Source organism: Barbus barbus, assembly GCF_936440315.1.
Source record: "Barbus barbus genome assembly, chromosome: 11".
In the NCBI taxonomy this organism is placed as follows: Eukaryota; Metazoa; Chordata; class Actinopteri; order Cypriniformes; family Cyprinidae; genus Barbus; species Barbus barbus.
This window is the reverse complement of record NC_136739.1, coordinates 23716281-23737670: the sequence shown is the minus strand read 5'-3', so window position 1 is coordinate 23737670 and position 21390 is coordinate 23716281. Positions and strand designations below refer to the sequence as shown.

The 21390-nt window shown below is 34.9% G+C and overlaps 1 protein-coding gene across 1 annotated transcript; it reads left to right on the top strand.

Annotated features, from left to right (window-relative positions):
- The first annotated feature begins 286 nt into the window (after positions 1 to 286).
- LOC306876689 (uncharacterized protein) lies at positions 287 to 6479 on the top strand. The gene is made up of 9 exons (XM_079428034.1): positions 287 to 343; positions 1105 to 1611; positions 1744 to 1880; positions 2035 to 2171; positions 2256 to 2349; positions 2432 to 2767; positions 2842 to 3022; positions 3298 to 3422; positions 3602 to 6479. The coding sequence occupies exons 2-9, from the start codon at positions 1320 to 1322 to the stop codon at positions 3932 to 3934; spliced, it is 1635 nt and encodes a 544-aa protein (XP_079284160.1). The 5' UTR covers positions 287 to 343; positions 1105 to 1319; the 3' UTR covers positions 3935 to 6479.
- Positions 6480 to 21390: the final 14911 nt, after the last annotated feature.

Here is a 21390-nt window from a genome sequence, read left to right as displayed (position 1 = left end):
TAAGAGATTATTTGTTAAATATAACAAATAGTTGTGTGTCTGATTGGTCCAAATGTTACACCCTAATCAAACACACCTGAGCATGCTAATCAGAGTCTTCACAGCAAAAATTGGAGAGTTGAAGTTTAGGTGTTAAACATTTCCGAGTTGATTTCAACACCCAAAGAGTAATTTTAACACATTCAGAGTAAAATGGTGTTTGGTGTTGGAGTTATTTCACAGAGTTGATTATCAGTGTTAAACCAACTCCATAGAGATGTAATTAGACTCCGCCCACGCATTTCCAATCGTCGCTGGTGAAATCCATGAGGACGCCGCCATTATCCTCGTGTGTGCTTGAAAGGTAAGTTAAATTAAATCATACTTAAACATTTATGATTGGTGGTAATAGCAGAATGTACAATATTACGTGCTGTGGAGCACTGAACATAAGCCTATATTAAAATGTGGAAGCGAACACGCACACACACAGCCTAAGTTATGTGTTAAGTTACATCGTGGCCACGTTTTACTACGCTCACTCGTTTCGATTAAATTCAAACAAGAAATCAAATTATTACAGCGTGGCCACTGTTTAATTAAAATGATAGACCGAATTAATAAAATGAATGATAATTTTTTTTTTTTTAAAGCCTTGTTTGCCAGGACTGGCATTGTCGACGACGTGATTAGCTAGCTAAGGTTATGTTAGCTACGAAAACTGTGCAAAACTTTATAAAGGAATGGATTTACGTTACAAGCTTAACGCGATTTATATATATATATATATATGCTTATGTATGTGCAATAGTCACGTTGCAGACGTGACAGTAAACTGCACCGTACGTTTTCTCCAGTGCCGATTATTTAACCACACACTTTTTTTTAAATAAAAACAAAACGTGTATATATATATATATATATATATATATATATATATATATATATATATATATATATATATATATATATATATATATATATATATATGTAATCGGCACTGGAGAAAACGTACGGTGCAGTTTACTGTCACGTCTGCAACGGAAACGATGTGACGTGCATCCATCCATACAGTATTCTGCATTTACCCCGATTTACAATGCCAAACGCTTTTGCTTGTTCCAGGTAAAATGTTGGTCCAGATCAAATACAACGAGCAGCAGAAGTATGTGAAACTGGATTGCATTGAAGGGAGGTTTGACTTTATGCAATTTCACCTAAAAGGTTGTTTCCCCCACTCGGTTAAAATAACTAAGAATTTGATTACCATCTGATAAATTCTGTGTATTGTCCTAGCTCTCATGTTGTTGACTCATTTCTGTACATGACTTTATCATAGAATGTTTTATAGAAGGGGATACATTGGGAAAAAAAATCCATATTTACATTCTGCTTGCATCATAAAGATATATGTATTTAAATCAATCATTTGTTGTGAAGCAAGAAAGGGTGTCAACTTAAATAAAAAAATCGTTTTTTATCTTTTTATTTTTTCAGTCATTGAGAGATTTTGCTTGCCACCAGATGCAAAAGTTACATACAAGGATGCAACAGGGACAGAAGTCGATGCAGAAATATTCAGCGACCTCATTGGACAAGGCAATGTGGTGCTGACTGTTTTCTCAGATAATGGTCAGTTTTATTGAATTTGAAAGAAGTCTAGTGTTATCTAGCAACTCAGGATAAATTAGCTATTTCTTATTTCTGATTCTTGTGCTGGTCATCACAATATTTGTAATATTGTAATACTTTGTCATTCTTTAGAATTTTCAGACTCTTTGTCTTACATTTCTGAGAAGTCTGACGCTAGCAACAGCTCAAGTGCATCAACTGTAATCTTAGATGAGGTCCCTAACAAGAGACAAAGAAAAGAGGACACATCTGCACTGTCTGCAAAACAGGTTACAACAAAGCTTTTTACTTGAGTCTCCTTAAGGTTCTGTTCACCCAGAAATGAAAATGATGCAAATGCTGACACACTATTTTTTTCTTTTTTTACCCCTCTGAGTCTGTAGTAATTTGTGAATCACCAAGGTAATTTTTTTTTTTTATTAGTTGGTCGAAGATGTTCTGAAATTGAAGTCTGGCAGTGAAGCAGTACTACAGGAGTATCAAGAAACAGAAACCCTTACAGATGCCACAAGAAGGCAAATGATTAACACACTAGTGGCTCACATGATTGATACACATGGGTAGTTTTTTTTGTTTGTTATTTTTACGAATAACTGCATGACCACTGTGTAAATTAAGATGACCAATTTTATATCTTCCCTTAGGCAACTCCCTACTAAAGCTATCAGAGAACAGTATGCTCTTGGCATAGTGATGCTGTTCCCTTCCCTCAGAGATCCATATTCCAAGAAAGGCTATGTAAGTCATTGTCTGCATGACCCTTTCATGTTATACTTGCAATGTTATAATATCTGTGACATAGAAATTTGATTCTTTTAAGGAACACTTTTATGATGCTGCAAGCAACACAGGATACATTGCTTGGCGTATGAAAACTGTCCACAGGAAGATACGACGAGGATCTTTGCTACTAGACAGCCCTCATGATATTTCTCAAGGAGGCCCAAAATGCCAAAGGGCTACTAATTTTGAAGGGCAACTTGATGGGGATGCTTGCAGAGAGGCCATGTCTTTGCTCAGCCACACCACAGACAAGTCCCTAATATTCCAAAAGATGAGAGAGACCTTTCAGCATCGCCAGAAGCTTGTTAAAGATCCAGGATCTAGTGCTGATATCCTCTCCACCTTCCCAAGATTCCTAGATACAAAAGGGCTGGTAAGTTTGGAATAACATGTTTTCAAAGGCATGCAATTTGAGAATATTGTTTATAGTTTAATATCTTCTTAAAGGTGGATCAAGACTTCACTCTCCTGTTTGACGCTGAGACATCCTCCAGGCTGCTTCAGAAGTGGGACACGTTCTTCAGGCCAAATGTCATTAAAGAGGCCAAGCAACTTACTTCAACAGCAGAGCTGAGTCAGTTGTTGCTCTCAGCAGAATGTCCTGAAGGAAGTGACCTTCATGAAACAAGTATGTTGTATTTCATTGACTTGTTTTTACGCATTTGCTATGTTTGCAGTTACTGTATGTTTTGTTTTGATGACAGAAACATTAAAATGAGCAAACTTAACCTATTGAGATTGGATGCTTTCCGTATTAATAAAAAAAAATTAGACCACACAAAAGTCTTAAGACTATATAAACACATCAGGTGAATGTTTAAAATGCTCTCTATTCTTAAACTTAAAGTATTTCATTTGAAGTTTTACATTAATGCAAATTTTTCATATGAATTTCGTCTCCAGTCTACGACCAGGAAATGGCATCCCTTCTTCTACTGATACATCTCCTTCCACCACCACCAGGAGGACTGAAGTCTCCAAAAATCAGTGCATGTGATGCTGCTGAAAGACTTGTAGTCTTTCATAAGGTATTGACATTTTAATATTGTTTTGGGTTGCTCAAACATGGGGATTAAAATCAAGTCTTCATATGCATTGACATATTTTGCTAGCCATTGAGCTGTTTGTACAATCACTTTTATAATGTTGTTTTCTCTGTGACTGGACATCATGTTTGTCTAATATTCAATGTTAATTTCAACTTTAGTCATGCTGCAGTTTGGAGGAACACCTCAAGAACAACCAGCGTCAGCATCCGTACCTCCTTGCTGTTGGACGCCAGAAAAGCAAGATTGACCACTTCTACATCACCTTGGATAAGCATCTCATCCCATGCCAGGCAAACCGCTCCCTTGGAGCATTTGATGAACTTTTCAAGGCACATTTTGTGTTCAATTTGTGCTATGATAGTGCACTTGTGAACTTTTACACATTCCTGCAGACAACAGTGTATAACATTGATGTAGGGAAAATGAAGGAATCTCCCAGGGTTAGAGATTTGAGAGCCAGAGTGCTCAACCAGACAGTAACCTTAACTTAATGTCGGGCAGTATGATGTTGACAGAATGCTGATCTGTTTTATTTGTCAAAAACAGCACCCAGACAGTCAACAGTTGATTTCACATTTAAGAGGTGAACATAGTTACTATCCTGGATCTAAGTTCAAATTAATTTGTTCTCAGCAAGGTTGTAGGCATCAGTTCCAAACATATGCAGGTTTTCGTAAGCACCTTAACAGTGTTCATAGCAATGTTCAGCTGATTGCTCAAACTTCAACTGTTGGATGTTCCTCAAGTGAGCCAGTTGCAAGCTCATCTCAAGTAGATGCTTTGGAGGAACTTATGAATCCCCAGCATCAATCTCCTTGTTCCAGTGCTTCATCTAATAACCATGATTCAGGGCTTACTAAAAATTCAACTAAAGAATTGTGTGAATCCATTGTGGCCAAAATACAAGCAAGTGGGATTCCAAACAGTTTGGTGTCCTCAATTGTGGGAGATTTAGAGGAGCTAACAGATGAGCTTCACTCGCAAGCAAAGCAAAACGTACTTTCTGCTTTGCCTACAAATGACCCCTACAAAACTGTAATAAATGAATCTTTTGAAAAATTAGAAAACCCATTCACAAATCTTAATACAGAATGGAAAAGGAATAAATACTTTAAAGAAAAATGGGGAGTTGTAGAGCCCGTTGAGATAACACTAGGTGTGCGGTATGACAACAGATTAAATCAGAAATCTGGTACTTATGACCAAGTACCAGTGAATGATACATTTATATATGTGCCAATTTTAGAAACATTGAAATTCATGTGCAGAAGTCCAGACATTTGTGAACTCCTAAGGAAAGATTGTAGATCAGAGCCTGACACTTTTACAGATTTTAGCGATGGAAGTTATTTTAAATCCCACCCTTTATTTACAACAAAGAGACATGCATTACAAATCCAAATATACTACGATGACTTTGAAACGGCTAACCCCCTTGGCTCCAAACGTAGTATCCACAAAATTGGCTGTCTTTATTTTATTGTAAGAAACTTGCCCCCAAAATTTAACTCTGTTCTGATGAACATTCATTTATTGGCACTTTTTCACACACAAGATGTAAGCAAGTACAGTTTTGATGTTATACTGGAACCATTGATAAACGATATAAAGATACTTGAAAGCCAAGGATTAAGTCTTCCATTCTCAGATGAGCACATATATGGCACCATCGCACAAATCACTGGTGATAATCTAGGGATGCACTCAATTCTTGGTTTTAATGAGTCATTTAGTAGCCGTCATTTCTGTCGCCTTTGTTTAATTGAAAAGAATGATTCTCAAACCGTATACAGTGAAGATGATCCTAAGGTGGTCCTTCGTGGAAAAGAAATCTTTGAAATACATTGCAAGTCTCTCCAGGAAAACCCACAATTGAGGTCACTGTATGGTTTGAAAAAAAATTCCACAATTAACACACTGAAGTACTTTCATGTTAGCAATAACTACTCATTCGATATAATGCATGACCTTCTTGAGGGCGTGGCTCAATATGAAATCAAATTGCTTTTTGGACATCTCACACAAAATTTTATATCTGAAGAAGATTTACTTTCAAGGATTTATTCTTTTGATTATGGATTTTTAGAAAGTAAAAATCGTCCCACAAAGGTTATTTTGGATAGTGCTGGTAATAGCATTGGTTTAAATTCCATTCAGACATTATGTCTTGTAAAAAATCTCCCACTTTTGTTAGGAGACATTGTTCCTCCAGGACACAAGCACTGGAGTTTGTTGCTTATGTTACTGCAAATAATGAACATTGTGTTTTCACCTTGTCTCACTTCAGGCTTGACAGTGTATTTGAAGCACTTGATTGCTGACCACCACAAACTATTTAAGTATTTGTATCCACATAAAAATTTGATTCCCAAACATCATTACATGATACATTACCCCTCTTCTATAAGGAAAATTGGCCCCTTATTATATATGTGGTCAATGAGGTTTGAAGCCAAACATAAGATGTTCAAAGGCTTTTTTAAAAATTTCAAAAACATAACAAAATCTTTAGCTAAAAAGCATCAGATGGCCATTGCATACCATTGGGAAAAATTCACCCTCAAACATAATGAGTTTGGGCCAATTAAATCATTTTCCATAGGGGATGAGAATGTGGTCAGCAGTCAAATGCTTGAAATGGTCCTATCAAAAGATGTTTTCTCAACCAGCTGGGTTAAAGTTGATGGTGTAGAATATAGAGCTGGACTTGTGGTGTGCAGTGCAATAGAAAAGGAAATGCCAGTGTTCTGTCAAATAAGCGATGTACTTTTGGTTGACAGTCACATTTATCTGTTGGTAAACAAACTATTCACAGAGAATTTTGATGAGCATCTTCATGCATTCAGAGTACTACGAAGTGAGGAAAGGTATATTATAAAAATGTCAGAGATTCAATTTTATAAGCCATTTGATATTCAAAGCTCATACAGTGTAGCAGATGAAAGTTTGTATATCATACCTTCTTTTGTAATGTTTTAATTTGAATTCAAATTGCACTGCAAGTGAGAATTAAAAATAAACAAGTTAATGGAAATTATTTTGTGTGCTGTAGTTTATTTAACATTATTTTGTAGATCTTTTGAGACTAATTCTAACCACCTAAAACATGCAACTATGAACAGTGTTGTTTTTCTGTATCCCTTTTAGTGTTATTTTAACACTTTTTTGGAGTCAAATTAGGAACTCTGGCATAGTGTTAAATATTTAACTATTCCGAAAGTGTTAATTTCACTCCAGAGAGTGTGGAGCTATATAAACTCTGAAAAAGTGTTGAAATCAACTCTGTGAGAGTTAATTTAACACTGGACTTTTTGCTGTGAAGATCATTAGAAAATCACAGGTAGGTGAGTTTGATCAGGGTTGGAGCTAAACTCTGCAGCAGATTGGCCCTCCAGGGAAAGAGTTGAGGAACCCTGGTCTATGATCACAACAACAACGTTTGTCAGGCATCTACATTGTCACCTGAGGAGATTACATAAATTATGCTGGGTACACACTAAAAGATTTTTAAAATCTTATAAGATTTTCAAAATGTGAGAGACCACAAACATGAGGACAAAGAAATCCTAAATTTAACCATTTTGCTGGTGTGCCGCGATGTGACAAAGACAGCACACAACACACCAACAGATTTTCAACCAGAATCCCGACTGTGAACACGGGAAATCTTGCAAAATCTCTGGAGACTTGTGAATAAACAAGATTTTTTTTTTTTTATTGCAATTTTAGAACAAAGAACATACAAGGATAATAACATATAAATTGCATCAAATACAATAATAAACAAAAAACAATAAAAAATCTATAAATAAAATAAAATAAAAAAAAGGAAAGGAAAAGCAATAAGACAATTACATTTCCTTAAGTATAAATAATTACAAATTATTCAAAGAATAGTTTTAAGGATTTAAAGTAATGGCAAAGTCCCAGTCCTTGGTAATGGCAGGAAGAAATTGCGATGATAGTGTCCAAATCCTTTTATGCTGTGCCATGACTGCGTTTGTTATGCTTCCTTCTTCTGTCAGCTCGCTTTCTGATTGGATATTGTTTCGTTTCACGTGATAATCTACAGATCGTGCGTTTGTCCTCGGGGTTCCCCCCACACATCAGGATTTCTGATCGTAAATATTCAACATGTTGAAGATTTACGAATCGCGATTTTAAACTCTAAAACATGAAATGTGGAGTTATATGCTACACAAAAATGATTATTGGAGATATCTGCTTTTGCTATAAAACAAACTTTTAATATGAAAAAAACACACTTTCAATTAACTTAAATTTTGTAAATTACCTGTATTTGTTTGTTATTATTACTTAATCAAAACAACCCAACTGCAGTTTGATTGATATTACTTGCGCAATAAAAAAAAATGTATTTCTGAAAAAAATCAAATCAAAATATAGTTATCGGTTTTTGCAAATGAACTCTTCATATACAATTTCATATACAGAACCTTTTTCCCAAAGGAAAGCAGTCTAGAAGAACTACGAGAAATTCATATTAGTGCTTTCTTATAAATCCTCATACATTTGCATGTTTACAAACTCACATAAACTTGATTTACAACAGAATTATGTGTCTGCTGCTTTTCCGATTTAAAGTTTTTGAGTTAAGTAAATTAAAATGACATTATTCCATGGCCAACTAGCATATTATATAGGCCTTTGAGAAAGCATAACCCCTTGGGATTGAAAAAACAAAACTAGAGTACATTTGAGAACATTACTTCTCTGATGGTTGCTCTTTGTATTTTCCTTCTTTTCTTCCAAACATTGTGTACTTATTTAGTTATCATCAACAAACATATGTTATATTTCTAAGTGGCACAAACAAACTGTTCCAAGGACAAACACTCTGATTGTAGGTCATTTGCTCTAATGGGGATTGTTGATTTTGTCTGAAAATATACACTAAAGACCACTAAAATGTCCTATAGATAACAAAGCAAGAGATAACAGCCCACATATCGTTGGAGATAAGAGTGTCTGATTGCCCTGGAAAATAATTACTGTGCTTTCACCCTGCATTTCAAGTCGTACTCTCAGCTATGCATAAATATCAGCTCCTTGATGACAGTGAACATGAGAGGGTCTAGGAAGTAAAACATTGCCTCAAAAACAGACAAATGAAGGATAAAAAAGCACATAAGGCTAGCTTTGGAAGGTTAGAAGACCACTTCACTGTTTATAATAGAACCCCAATATGAAATACATAAATAATGTACTGGCATTTAAACTTAAAACATGGAGGACACAAGTTTGTGTTTGATATTGATTAAGTGCTTTGAAAGATGGTGGGTAATAGTTTGTAAATGGATTTATATTTTATCCCCATGACTAACATTAGTGGATGTTGCTTAACATGCACACAATCTTAAAGACAGTTCTAAGGGTTAGTTCAAGATACAATGAGCAACTTTTATTAATTTATTTATGGGGTGATGAGGAGACAGTTAATGCTCATGGTTAATTATTTTAATCTTTTTTTTTTAATTACTCTTTGTTTTATTACTTAAAAACGTACCCTGACCTGACATTATGAAACATAATCACGTATTAGTTAGTCTATATTCATTATACGGTCTGTATTATTGTGTTCACTTGTGTGGAAGGTTCACTTTTTTATTCCTTGGTGGCTTTCATACACTTGTTTACCAATAGCTATACTATAGCAAAAAAAAGAAAAATGGAGATATTTTAATTTTAATTTGGCAAAGAGAATTAAAGACCATTTTTTACCAACTAAGTGTCTGAAACCAACATACAAAACCCATAGAGAGAACAAGCGTTTGTGCAATTGAACTTTTGCCTTAAAATAGTTTCTTACAGTCTTTACGACAATTTCCCTGTGTGACAACTAGCCCCTACGTCCCCTGTATTACTTCTAAAGCAATATTGAATTTTCCTCACATTTTTCTTGTGGGAACGTTCTACTTGCCAACTAAAGTGCTGGCTGTAAAAGACAGCAGATATGGGCTATTAATCCATGTGTGCAATCTTGCTATCACTTACAACCAACACCTTTGGCAGTGACAGTAAATCAAAGGCTGCAACACTTCACCGCTGAATAGTACACACACAGCAAGATGGATACAGCGTGTCCACTGGGGAAACCTCGGTATTCGGCCAGTTTGTTATTGCTGATGAGCAGAGTCTGAGCCTGCTGTGTTTTGATTAAAGAAGTTCAATTGTCAACAGCCAAATGGGCAAGGTAATTATGGATGTTAGCTGATTTTCTCGCTCTTGCTCTTGACAGAAGTGTTTCTCCCAGAGCACCAGGCCTGATTGTGACACAGATAATAGGTAATGTGCTGGGAGCTCAGACTAGAATTTCACTGCATGTATAAAATAGATGAATGCACTGAGTACTGCAGCGCTCAGATGTGCAGCCTTGCTTATTGAAATACTTGCTGTATTTTACTCATGTAATTGTATTCCTTTATACATCTGAGCCAAATGTCATATCTTGGTGAAAATTTAATAATCAGAGTAAATATCTAGAATATAGAACATGATCTACATTAACATGCAGTGGCATTAGCAACTATAGTTAATGTACATCTTGCCATAATTACATTGAACCAGCTTGTTCTATTTGCAGTAAAACCACAAAACATTTATTTGAATGATTTAAATACACTTATACTGTCCAAAGATGAAATTGGCTCTCTAAAATCCGTATTAAATTGAATGGCTTTGATCACTCTATTAGGAAACAGATGAACTGAAGTGTTTCCCTTCCAATGTGGATCATGTCAGATAATTCTGAGTAGTCAGGAAAAATATATTGCAGCTAAAGTAAAAAATTGTCCTTAAAAAGATACAATTCTTGATATATTTTTTACATTTAGAATGACATAACTTTTTTATTTTTTTAAATTGCAATTGCAATGTGCCGTTCATTTAGCAATATAGCCTATTCAGTCCACATTTGTGAACTTTTATTATGTTGCCTTGACAAATCTATCTATCTATCTATCTATCTATCTATCTATCTATCTATCTATCTATCTATCTATCTATCTATCTATCTATCTATCTATCTATCTATCTATCTATCTATCTATCTATCTATCTATCTATCTATCTATCTATCTATCTATCTATCTATCTACCTACCTACCTACCTACCTACCTGTCTGTCTGTCTGTCTGTCTGTCTGTCTGTCACAATTACGCAATGACGTCATCGTGCAATGACATCACAATGTCATTTAGTAACAAGTCGACCTTTCTTTAGCGACTTTCTCTGAAAATTAGTTGGCAACACTGGTCATTAAATCCTGTTAATTTATCCATGTTTGTAGGCCTACAGCTATTCTTCTGTGACTGGTTTGTACTGAACAGGGTTAAAAATTGTCAAAGGCTGATGAAATTGGACAGTACAGTGTACATCAGACATTTAATGAAACGGCATGTTTACACACAGCTATCATCACCATTCAAAATGTGTGTAGCTGTTTATGGCACCTTCATGAACCTGTGAAAAAAATCCTCTTGGAAACGATGCGATCAGCGACAGCTGGTCTGAGTCCTTAGCATCTCTCAGATTGTAGCGCAGAGCTCACAGCTCGGTATAATTTGTTACAGGTGAGGAGACAAATGACATGAAGCGCTGATTACACAAGCATATTATTTGCATGTTGTTGTGAGTCAGGCTGCTGGAGTGTGAAGAGATGATGCCCCTCCAGCTGCAGACTGTCAGATGGAAGTGATCTGTTAACTTGAGTGTGAATCCCATTCTAGCTGCTGAATAAACATGCTATCACCCCAGACACAACTGGTCACTTGTGTAAACGGTATAAACCTGCTTGGCTTTTACATTCATACTGGACATGTTAAGGTTGTCATCCAATATCAGAAACAATACAAAACAAAAAAGGTCAACAACACATTTGTTTTTTTTTTGTTTTTTTAAAGAAGTCTCTTATGCCCACCAAGGCTGCATATACAGTAAAACCGCAATATTGTGAAATATTATTACAATTTTACTTTCTTTCTTTTTTCTTTCATTCTTTCTCACTTTCACACAGCTACCGGTTGATCCAAAGTGCTGTACAATACAGCTAAAGTAAAACAAACAAGAAACCGCAAAACACAAAATAACAACGCAATTGACATGGCTGGATAAACGCTAGCTATTATACAGGGGACAGCTATTATTACAATTTTAAATAACTGTTTTCTATTTTAATATTTTTTAAAATGCAATTTATTCCTTTGATGACAAAATTTTACTCCATTATGCCACTCTTAATTGTCACTTGATCCTTCAGAAATCAGTTTTATTTGTTGATTTGCTCAGTTGTTAATAATGGTTCATCTTATTAATGTTGAAACAGTTTTTGATGCTTTGTAATTTTATTTGAAAACCATGATACATTTTTAAGGATTCCTTGATGAATAGAAAGTTAGAATAGAAAGTAAGTAAATAAATAAATAAAAAACAGCATTTATTTGACAGACAACTTTTGTAACAAACATCTACTTTTCTAAACATCTTTACTGTCACTATATACAGTCATGGCCAAAAATATCAGCACCCTTGGTAAATATGATCAAAGAAGACTGTGAAAATTAATCTGCATTGTTAATCCTTTTGATCTTTTATATTAAAAAATCACAAAAATTTAACCTTTCATTGGATAATAAGAATTTAAAATCGGGGGAAATATCATTATGAAACAAATGTTTTTACACATTGACCACAATTAACGGCACCCTTTTATTCAATACTTTTTGAAACCTCCATTTACATTTACATTTACATTTATGCATTTAGCAGACGCTTTTATCCAAAGCGACTTACATTGCATTCAAGTTACAGTTTTTTAATTTTTTTTTTATCAGCTCTTGCCAGTTTAACAGCTCTAAATTTTCTCCTAAAATGCCTGATGAGGTTAGAGAACACCTGACAAGAGATCAGAGACCATTCCTTCATCCAGAATCACTCCAGACCCTTGAGATTCCCAGCTCCATGTTGGTGCTTCTTCTCTTCAGTTCACCTCACTCATTTTCTACAGGGTTCAGGTCAGAGGACTGGAATGGCCATAGCAGAATCTTGGTTTTGTGCTCAGTGACCCATTTTTGTGTTGTTTTTGAGGTTTATTGAGATTATTGTGCAGTTGGAAGATCCAAACATGGCCCATTATAAGATTTCTAACAGAGTCAGTCACTTATTGATTTTTTATCTGTAGGTATTTGATAGAATCCATGATGCCATGTGTCTAAACAAGATGTCCAGGACCTCCAGCAGAAATATAGGTCCACAACATTAAAAATACAGCAGTATATTTCATTTTACACATGGGGTACTTTATATCCCTGTGTTCACCGAACCCATCTTGAGTTTTGAGCTAATTTTTTTGTTTCATCTGACCATAGAAGCCAATCCCATATGAGGTTCCAGTTGTGTCTGATAACTTAATATGCTGGAGTTTGTTTTTGGATGAGCTAGGATAATTTTTCTTGAAACCCTCCCAAACAACATGTGGTGATGTGGGTGCTGTTTGACAATTCCTTTTTAAAGTTTTCAACCATTTTCTGCAATTCTCCAGCTGTGGTCCTTGGAGAGTCTTTAGCCACTCAAACTCTCCTTCTCACCGTGCATTAGGACGATATAGACACACATCCTCTTCCGGGCAGCTTCGTAACATTTTATGTTGATTGGAAATTCTTAATTATTGCCCTGATGGTGGAATTGAGAATTTTCACTGCTCTAGCTCTTTTCTTAAAGCCACTTCACTAATTTGTGAAGCTCAATTATCTTTTGCTGCACATCCAAAATATATTCTTTGGTTTTTCTCATTGTGATGGATGACTAAGGGAATTTGGGCTTTGTTTTCGCTCGTATTTATATTTCTGTGAAACAGGAAGCCATGGCTGGATAATTTCAAGTTCATAATCACCCTGGAGTGCTCAAAATTGTGAATATGAATGGGAATATACTTCAGAGATATTTTACTCTCAAGAATTTCTAGGGGTGCCAATAATGTGTCCAACATGTATTTGAGATTTTTTTTTTTTAATTCTTATCATCCATTGAAAGGTTAGATTTTTGTGAATGTTTTAAATAAAAGATCAAAAGGATTAACAATGCAGATTAATTTTCACAGCCTTCTTTGATCATATTTACCAATGGTGCCGATATTTTTGGCCATGACTATATATATATATATATATATATATATATATATATATATATATATATATATATATATATATATAAATTGTAATAATAATTCCCAATATTACTGTTTTTAATGTATTTTGACTATTCAAAAACATTCAAATACGTACACACACACACACACACACACAATTATTCCAAACATTTGACCAAACATTTACATAAACCATAGAAGTGAATTAATATAATATGTTATACATTTTGTGGCTGGGTTATACTAAAAATGTCATTTTCCTTTGGTGTAATCTAAACACCCAAACACCTCCTTCGGTGTTCACCCTGTTTGTTTGATCATTTTAACAGAGACTAATTGCTCTCCTCTAAACTCACGTTGGCGTCCCGTTAGCTTGACAGAGAGCTTTCGATGATTTATCAGAGGAGAATAGCAGTCTGAGCCCCCTCCTTTTGCGGTTCTTTACTTCCTTTTTTTTTTTTCACCTGCAAACAAACCATTTCACCTTGACAAAGATGAGTTGAGTCAGATGAGTAGGTAAAGCTGCTGTTCTACACGGTTAGCATTTTCCCCCAGTGTGCTCAGGTCTCTGCTGATGGGAGCTCAAATCACCCATCCTCAGATTGAACTTGGAAACCAGCAGGATTCCTTTGAATCTACCTCCCTTTCAAGTTTTTTTGCCCTCCTTTTCTCTTTTTCTGTTGTCAAACTGCGAGTTGGATTATGACAGTCTTTACTGTTTGCTAGCAGCAGCAAGCATCTGTAATTTATCATTAGTGAAGATTTTTGCTTGTAAATCAAGATATTTGTGAATTGCTCCACAATTATTCATATGGCTGTTTGGGTTCATTGTCACCCGTCATGAATAAATTATGACATTTTCTGCATGTTTCACTGGAAATAATTCATTTTCAGATATGTCTTCTGTCCTTTGAGCAAACAGTGATTGTTTGAAAGTGTTCTGAAGCTTCAGAGGCAAATTAAGATTTCAAATGAATGATATATGCTAATTGTCATATTGGCAAATAAATCACACATTTGAAATATAATTACAGAAATTATACTGAGCTAGCTTCGACTTCGCATTGCAATACAAATATAAACACATAATGAGGTTTATGAGGTTAATGAGGTTTCAAGATAATTTTTCGCTCCATTTCCGAGTATTTCAGTCAAAACGTCCATCACTTCAAGTGTTCAAAGTAAAGCCTTTTGTAGAAGACTACCGTTGTGTCTAAGGTGATCGTTTCCACCTCTCCCACCTGGGCCTCACATGGTGGGCTTCACGCTGACTATTCTGCTCCACCGGACTGCTGGGGAAGAGGAAGATCCATCAAATTCAGTGGGAGGTGAAGCCACAGACAGGGAAAAGACAGATGAGTTTGCATACAGTGTGTCCAGTATTCCCTAAGATGAATGATGTTTCCACTTAAAGTCACTGATGTCTTACTGTATAAGTGAAAGAATTAAATGGCCAATAAAAGCTCAATTTTGAATCCAATTTGACTCAGAAAGGGAGAAATGTAATTCTTATATCTGAGCATTCAATGTTATATTGGATGACTCAAATTGACGTTAGATTAGGTTTGCCAGTATTGTATGCCAATGCCAGTAAAACATCACACCAATACACTGATATTCCGTAAGCATCTAAATGCTATTCAACACAATCCTTCACTAAATGAGTAAAGTTTGATATTAAAGTAAATATTATTACATTAAGACAATGGCATAAAGCGTTAAAATATTTAAACTAAGCAAGCAGTGTTTTTCAAGCAGTTATTCCAGTATGCTGTCAGCACCGAAAAACTAACATATTAAGAGCAGTGAGTTTTATCTTTTTCTTTTCTTAGAATTGTAATTTGATATTAATACATTGCACAGAGTGGCAGGTCAATTAGGCTTCAGATTTTATGAATTTATTATCTAAACAATTTGTATGTATGGCACGGAAATTAAATCACGATTCTGAGCAGGAATAATCTGTTTTAATTAATTTTTTTCCACATTTTCAGCACACCATTCATTACATAATGGTGCACTTCGGAAAAAAAAAAAGAAGGTCAAGATCAATTTGATGTTAGATTCACATTTCCACAATTCACAGTATTCAGACATTAAATAGAAAGAGAGGACAATTTTAGAAGGAGACAACAAAATCTAATTCAGGCCTTTTGCTGATCACACTATTGATGGAAAGATGATATCTGCTTGGACGTGTGTATGTATGGAATATAGTCGAAACCTCTTTTTGTCAGTTGTGAAAAGGTCTTGTTATATTTATTGATACAGAGGAAGGTGAAATGTTCCATTCTATTATGTCGGCAGGCATCATTGCCGGAGAAAATAGTCTGTGCATCAATCTCCAGGGAGTGTTACAAAGATCTGTTTTTAGAGTGAAGTGTGGCTCAATTTGAGTTTTACAGTATTTGAAATAAATCTCCTAAAGGTTCTTGAAGGCAACACAGATTACTGTGAGAAAAGGTAGTTTTTTTTTTCCACAGTGGCTTCCCAAAACCACACACACACAAATTACAAGACATGCCAATTATACAATTTAAACATGCAATTCTTGAACTAAAATAATGGTACTAAAAGTGTGTTCAGTTTTATCTGATAACAGATTGATGTGAACCTGTCAGTGTTTATGTTGGTTGTTGGATATGTATCACGGCAGTTTAGAAATAAATGTCCAATGAGTGGTGCAAAACGGTTAACACTCTATCATGTTTGAAAATAACACCAACAATCAACGTAACCAGTTTTACTAATAAAAACAAACTATTTTCTATTTTAGCTTGCTTCGACAATTCTTTGAGTTGTGATTGGTGTTTCACGGGACTCGTACCCAAGTAGTCCATAAGTGCAACACTGTACCAGGTGACCCATCGAGCAAGTTTACTACATTAGTTTACTCAAATAGGATCCATTTGGAGCTGGTTATGTAAAGCCAACATCAAGATGTAGTCTATTAGTTTAGAAATCATGGTGAAAGGTCATAATATAGTATTATGCAAGGAACAGTGCATATTTTCTTCATTACTTGATAATTTGCCACTATAATTTGTGTGAAAAGGAATCAAAGTTGTTGGAATTGCCACTAGAGACATTTGAGCTGGAAACTGTAGTAAATTGTATGGATATGTGTGTTTTTGGAGAGGCAACGTGCCATTTTATGTGCTTCAAATTAGCAAAAGTATAGCATTAAAACTGTGTGGCATGTGTTCGAGAATTAAAGTCTTCTGAAGCAGAATGAAAGCTTTATGTGACAAACAGACTGACTGTGTAGGTGTCAACATTCACACGTGCATTTTCAAACATGATGCTTCAAGAAGCATTGTGAAGGTTTGATTCTCACGTGTTTCATGGTCATTTGTGACTAACTTGAGAGCTATGGTGGATTAATGACTTGAATTCAGTCTGTTCCTCACAGAAAGCGATTGCATGTCTGAGAAAAATCACAGGTTTTGAATGACATAAGGGTGAGTAAACGATGACAGTATTCTCACTTTTATGCGAGTAAACGAGTTCACCAGAGTGACATTCTGGCTCAAAAATGTCAAAGAAATGGAGGTTTCATGTATAGAAAGCAGGTCCAGAATTTTAAGTCACATCAGTCTTTGAAGTGCTGATCTTCAGAATAGAGACGTTTGACTGTGTCTTGCCTATCATCTCCCCTGCTGTTTTATCTTACTGCCTGGAGTGAGGGAGATGACACAGCTCCTCACAGGAAGTCCCTTTCACAGAATCATCACAACACTTCCCACTACTGCCTATAATCTATATGTCTGTCATAGCTCTTACACGCTTTGTTGAAAAGAATCATCTGCATATCCAAATAAATGAAAAAATGAAAACTAAATACATTTAAATGTGATGTGTGGATTATCAGGCAGAGATTTTTTTTAATGCTGGAGTGGTTTGGCCAGTAAGTGCTATTTCTATACTTTACAGTTTCAAACCAGCATGTTTGATTGTAGGGTTGATGTTAACTTGGTGTTGGGCTACATTTAGCTTACGGCAAACTGCACCTTTCAGTTCCATTCGCAAATGGGGTTACTTTATAACCAATCTCCTACAGAGACTCAATCTATGAAACACTGAAGAGGTGGTTGTGGTTTGCATAGTGTCTTTCCTTTCAGCCAAAGAGTTCTGACAACATTGAAGGTCATCCCTTTAGTCTCTATGATGGAAGGTTTGACCTGATCTGCTGTTTCAGACCTCACAAAATGACCTTGATGAGGAATTAAAGGTGGCTTTTGAACTAATATAGGTATTGGGACCGTGATTGCTCAAATGTCTGCAGGCTTTGCAGGACTTGTATGGAAGGAATATTTATTTTAATATAATGAGCATAAAAAACTTAAATGTCTACTTGACCCCAAATTTTTACTTTATGTTTAAAAAAATATTTAAAATGAAAGTCTTTAGAACTTTTGGAGTAATGGTTATGGAAAATTTAGCTTTGTCATCACAGGTATAAATGACATTTCAAATTTTTTTATAATAGGAAATTATGGAAGCCCGTTTCCTCCACTGAATAAAAAATAAAACAAGGCAATTGTGACTTTTTTTCTCACAATTATAATAGACACTCATAATTCTGACTTTTTTTCTCACAATTGTGTTACATAAACTTGAAGTTGCTTGTCAAAATTGAGAGATATAAACATGCAATTCTGAGAAATAAAGTCATAAAGTTAAGATATAAACTTGCAATTGTAACAAAATAGTGTTTATATCACAATTCTGAATTTTCTCAGAATTGTGAGACAAAAGTTGGAATTGCGAAATATAAAATTGCAATTGCAAGAAAAATATCAGAATTGTGAGAAAAAAATCTGAATTGTAAAATGAAGTTGCAATTATCATTTTTTTATTTTTTTATTCAGTGGCAGAAACAGGCTTCCATAAGAAACAGTTATTTTATATTATAATAATATTTCTCAATATTACAGTTTTTTACTGTATATTTAATCAAACAAATACAGCCTTTCAAAAAATGTTTAAAATCTTACCGACCACAATCTTTTGAACAATAGTGTAGATATTTTGAATTGTTTTTGGAAACTTTACACTTATTCACCCTCATATTCATGACTTTTTATTAAATATTCTCTTTGACATAGGTTTCCACTGTCAAAAACTTATGAAAGGGACATGGAAACCTTAAAACTTTGAAATGCCTGTCCTGTACTAGCACTATACAGTGAAATGTATGTAAGGCTTGGAAGTAGAAGTCAAATCTTTCTTCTGAAGTATGTCTCACTGTCCTTAAAGCTGCTCTATCTGTCATTTGTATCTGTATGAAATAAAGAACAGGAGATGAAACTGAATAATACCGCAGACACTGGATAATACGTGCAAAAGCATGCATGTCACAGAGATATTAACTAGTGCCACTAAACAATAGACATCATATTTCAGTTGCCATCAGGAGTCTCTAAAGCCGAGCTACTAAAACATTTTCATCACACAAGCAACGAAAGTCAATCTAGATGTCTCACGTATTGTTTAACAAACCATGAATTTGTCAGGTGATTTACCTTTTTCATTGTCTAGGACAATGAAAACGGAAATATCTATTTCCACTTCACCTCTATCCAGATGATTTGTGTCTCGGTTATTTCAGATAAGCACAATTGATGGGTCCACCTGAATATAGCAGAGTTGTTAAATGAGAAACATAAATCTGTGTGCCAGTGTGCAGAATGCTCTTCATTGTTACCATGTGTCTTCCTCCCATTATTGATTGCCATAATGAATACTTGGATTCCAGCTTACTTTTATTACACCAATGCCGAATTTTGTCCTATGAATAAAACCAGCCAGCTCCATTAAGAAATCGATGGCAGGCTTCACTTGATATCGTCATTAGCGAGCTTTTATCATAACGGCGAGGAGATAAAGTATGACACCATAGTTCTCTTTCATCAAGTTCAATATCACAAGAAGCATTTCTTAGAAATTCAAGTATTAATCATTTTATCATAAATCTAACTACCATGAGATTTGTATTATCCTCAGTACAGCCCACACAAAGATGATAATGCATACACATCAGAAATATAATAAATATGTTTTTTTCTTCTTTTTTAATTCAATATTTTTATCTTCATCCAGTATCTTTAACAGTTTGGGGAGGATGTTTTCTGGTGTGGCCTTCACAAACCACACACTGAACAGCTTTGGGATGAATTGGAACAGCAAATGTGAGCCAGATCCTATCGGCCAACATTGACGACCGACCTCACTGATGTGGTTAAATGAGAGAAAATTCCCACAGCTATGTTTTAACATCTCATGGAAAATGACAAACTGACTTTATGTCCTTAATTTTGAAATTAAATGTAAAACAAGCAACAATATAAAGCTAAAAACTGAAAGCATAGATATGTTCATTTTGAATGGGGCTGAAAAACTGTTGAACTGATATAATTTCAGGTTGGGTTTGATCATTCCTTGTGAATTATTGACATTAGTGACATTTAGTCAGTTTTGAGGTTAATTTATCAAATTGTGTGTCTCTGTAAAATAGTGATCTTTGACATTGTATGACGTTGAATATGGATGGTAATGTTTGAAAAATTGTGGAATAAATTTAAGATTTAATTTAAAGTGAAAATATAAAATTTGACTTTTGAGGTTAGATGAATTGTCACAGAAGGCCCCAAGTGGCTTATGTTACTAGACTTATTTCTTTTTGTTTTAATTCAATGCCTATTGTAATTCATGGGGCTATTATTCAGTATTTCCATGAATTACCGTAGATGTGCATTTTAGACGTCTTTGCTTTTCATTAAAACCTACAGGCTAATTGAGTGAAATCATTCAATTTGCATTTATAGTGGTGCTATTACGTCTTCAATTAAAATCTGGTCAGTTAAATATGTAAATATTCTTGGCCTCTTTGAATAATTTTACATTTTGTGCTATAACAACTAAAATAGCAAATGTTCTATTTCTTATAACGACACACTGTCTGACGCACCATTCTTAAAGTGGCCAGTTTCCCTTATCTTACCATATAGTCATTTATGCAATATGCTATACATAGTGTAATTGCCATTAGTGTTGCCATTACAAAACTGTTAGATGCAAGGTCTTGTATTTGATTTTAAAACATCATATACTATTTCTGTTCTTCTGTTCTGAGTACAAAAACTAACCACCAAAACACACATGCATTTTGCAGATGTGACTGTGGATTCAAGGGAAGTACATTAAACCCATGGAAATGATCAAGAATCATTGCTGATTCAAGAAATGTGCCCATGGGAAATAGGAAATGAAGGAGCTTTGCACTCAGCATGGAATCGTGCCTTTATTTGGAAGTGGCTTTGTTACCTCATTAAAAGGATTTAAAGGATTTTACCCTGATAATGTCACCCTAGTTTAAGACTTATTGTCTTAACCACAATCCTGCACAAAAAGATTTAGGAATTATGTGCAGCATCAATGCCACATGCATGTTGGAATAAATTAAGACACGGAAAGGTTTTGTAATGGCCATCCCGAACATGTATCATGGAAATGCATTCACTGCTGTCTTTGCATGCAGGTTTAAAATAGCTTCAAATTATAATTGTTAACACTGATAGCAAGAGTGAATATTATCCTTGCTGACTTCACTGCTGCCAACATTGAGACCTGAACCCCCCCAACTTCAACTTACTGATTCACATCTCAAACTGTCCAGCTTCTGACACTCCTGTCCAAGTACAAAGCAAGAAATGTCTCTCAAACCAAAAGCTAGAATTTAATGAAGAAGTGAAGAGAGAAATATGAATCCTGTTTGAAATG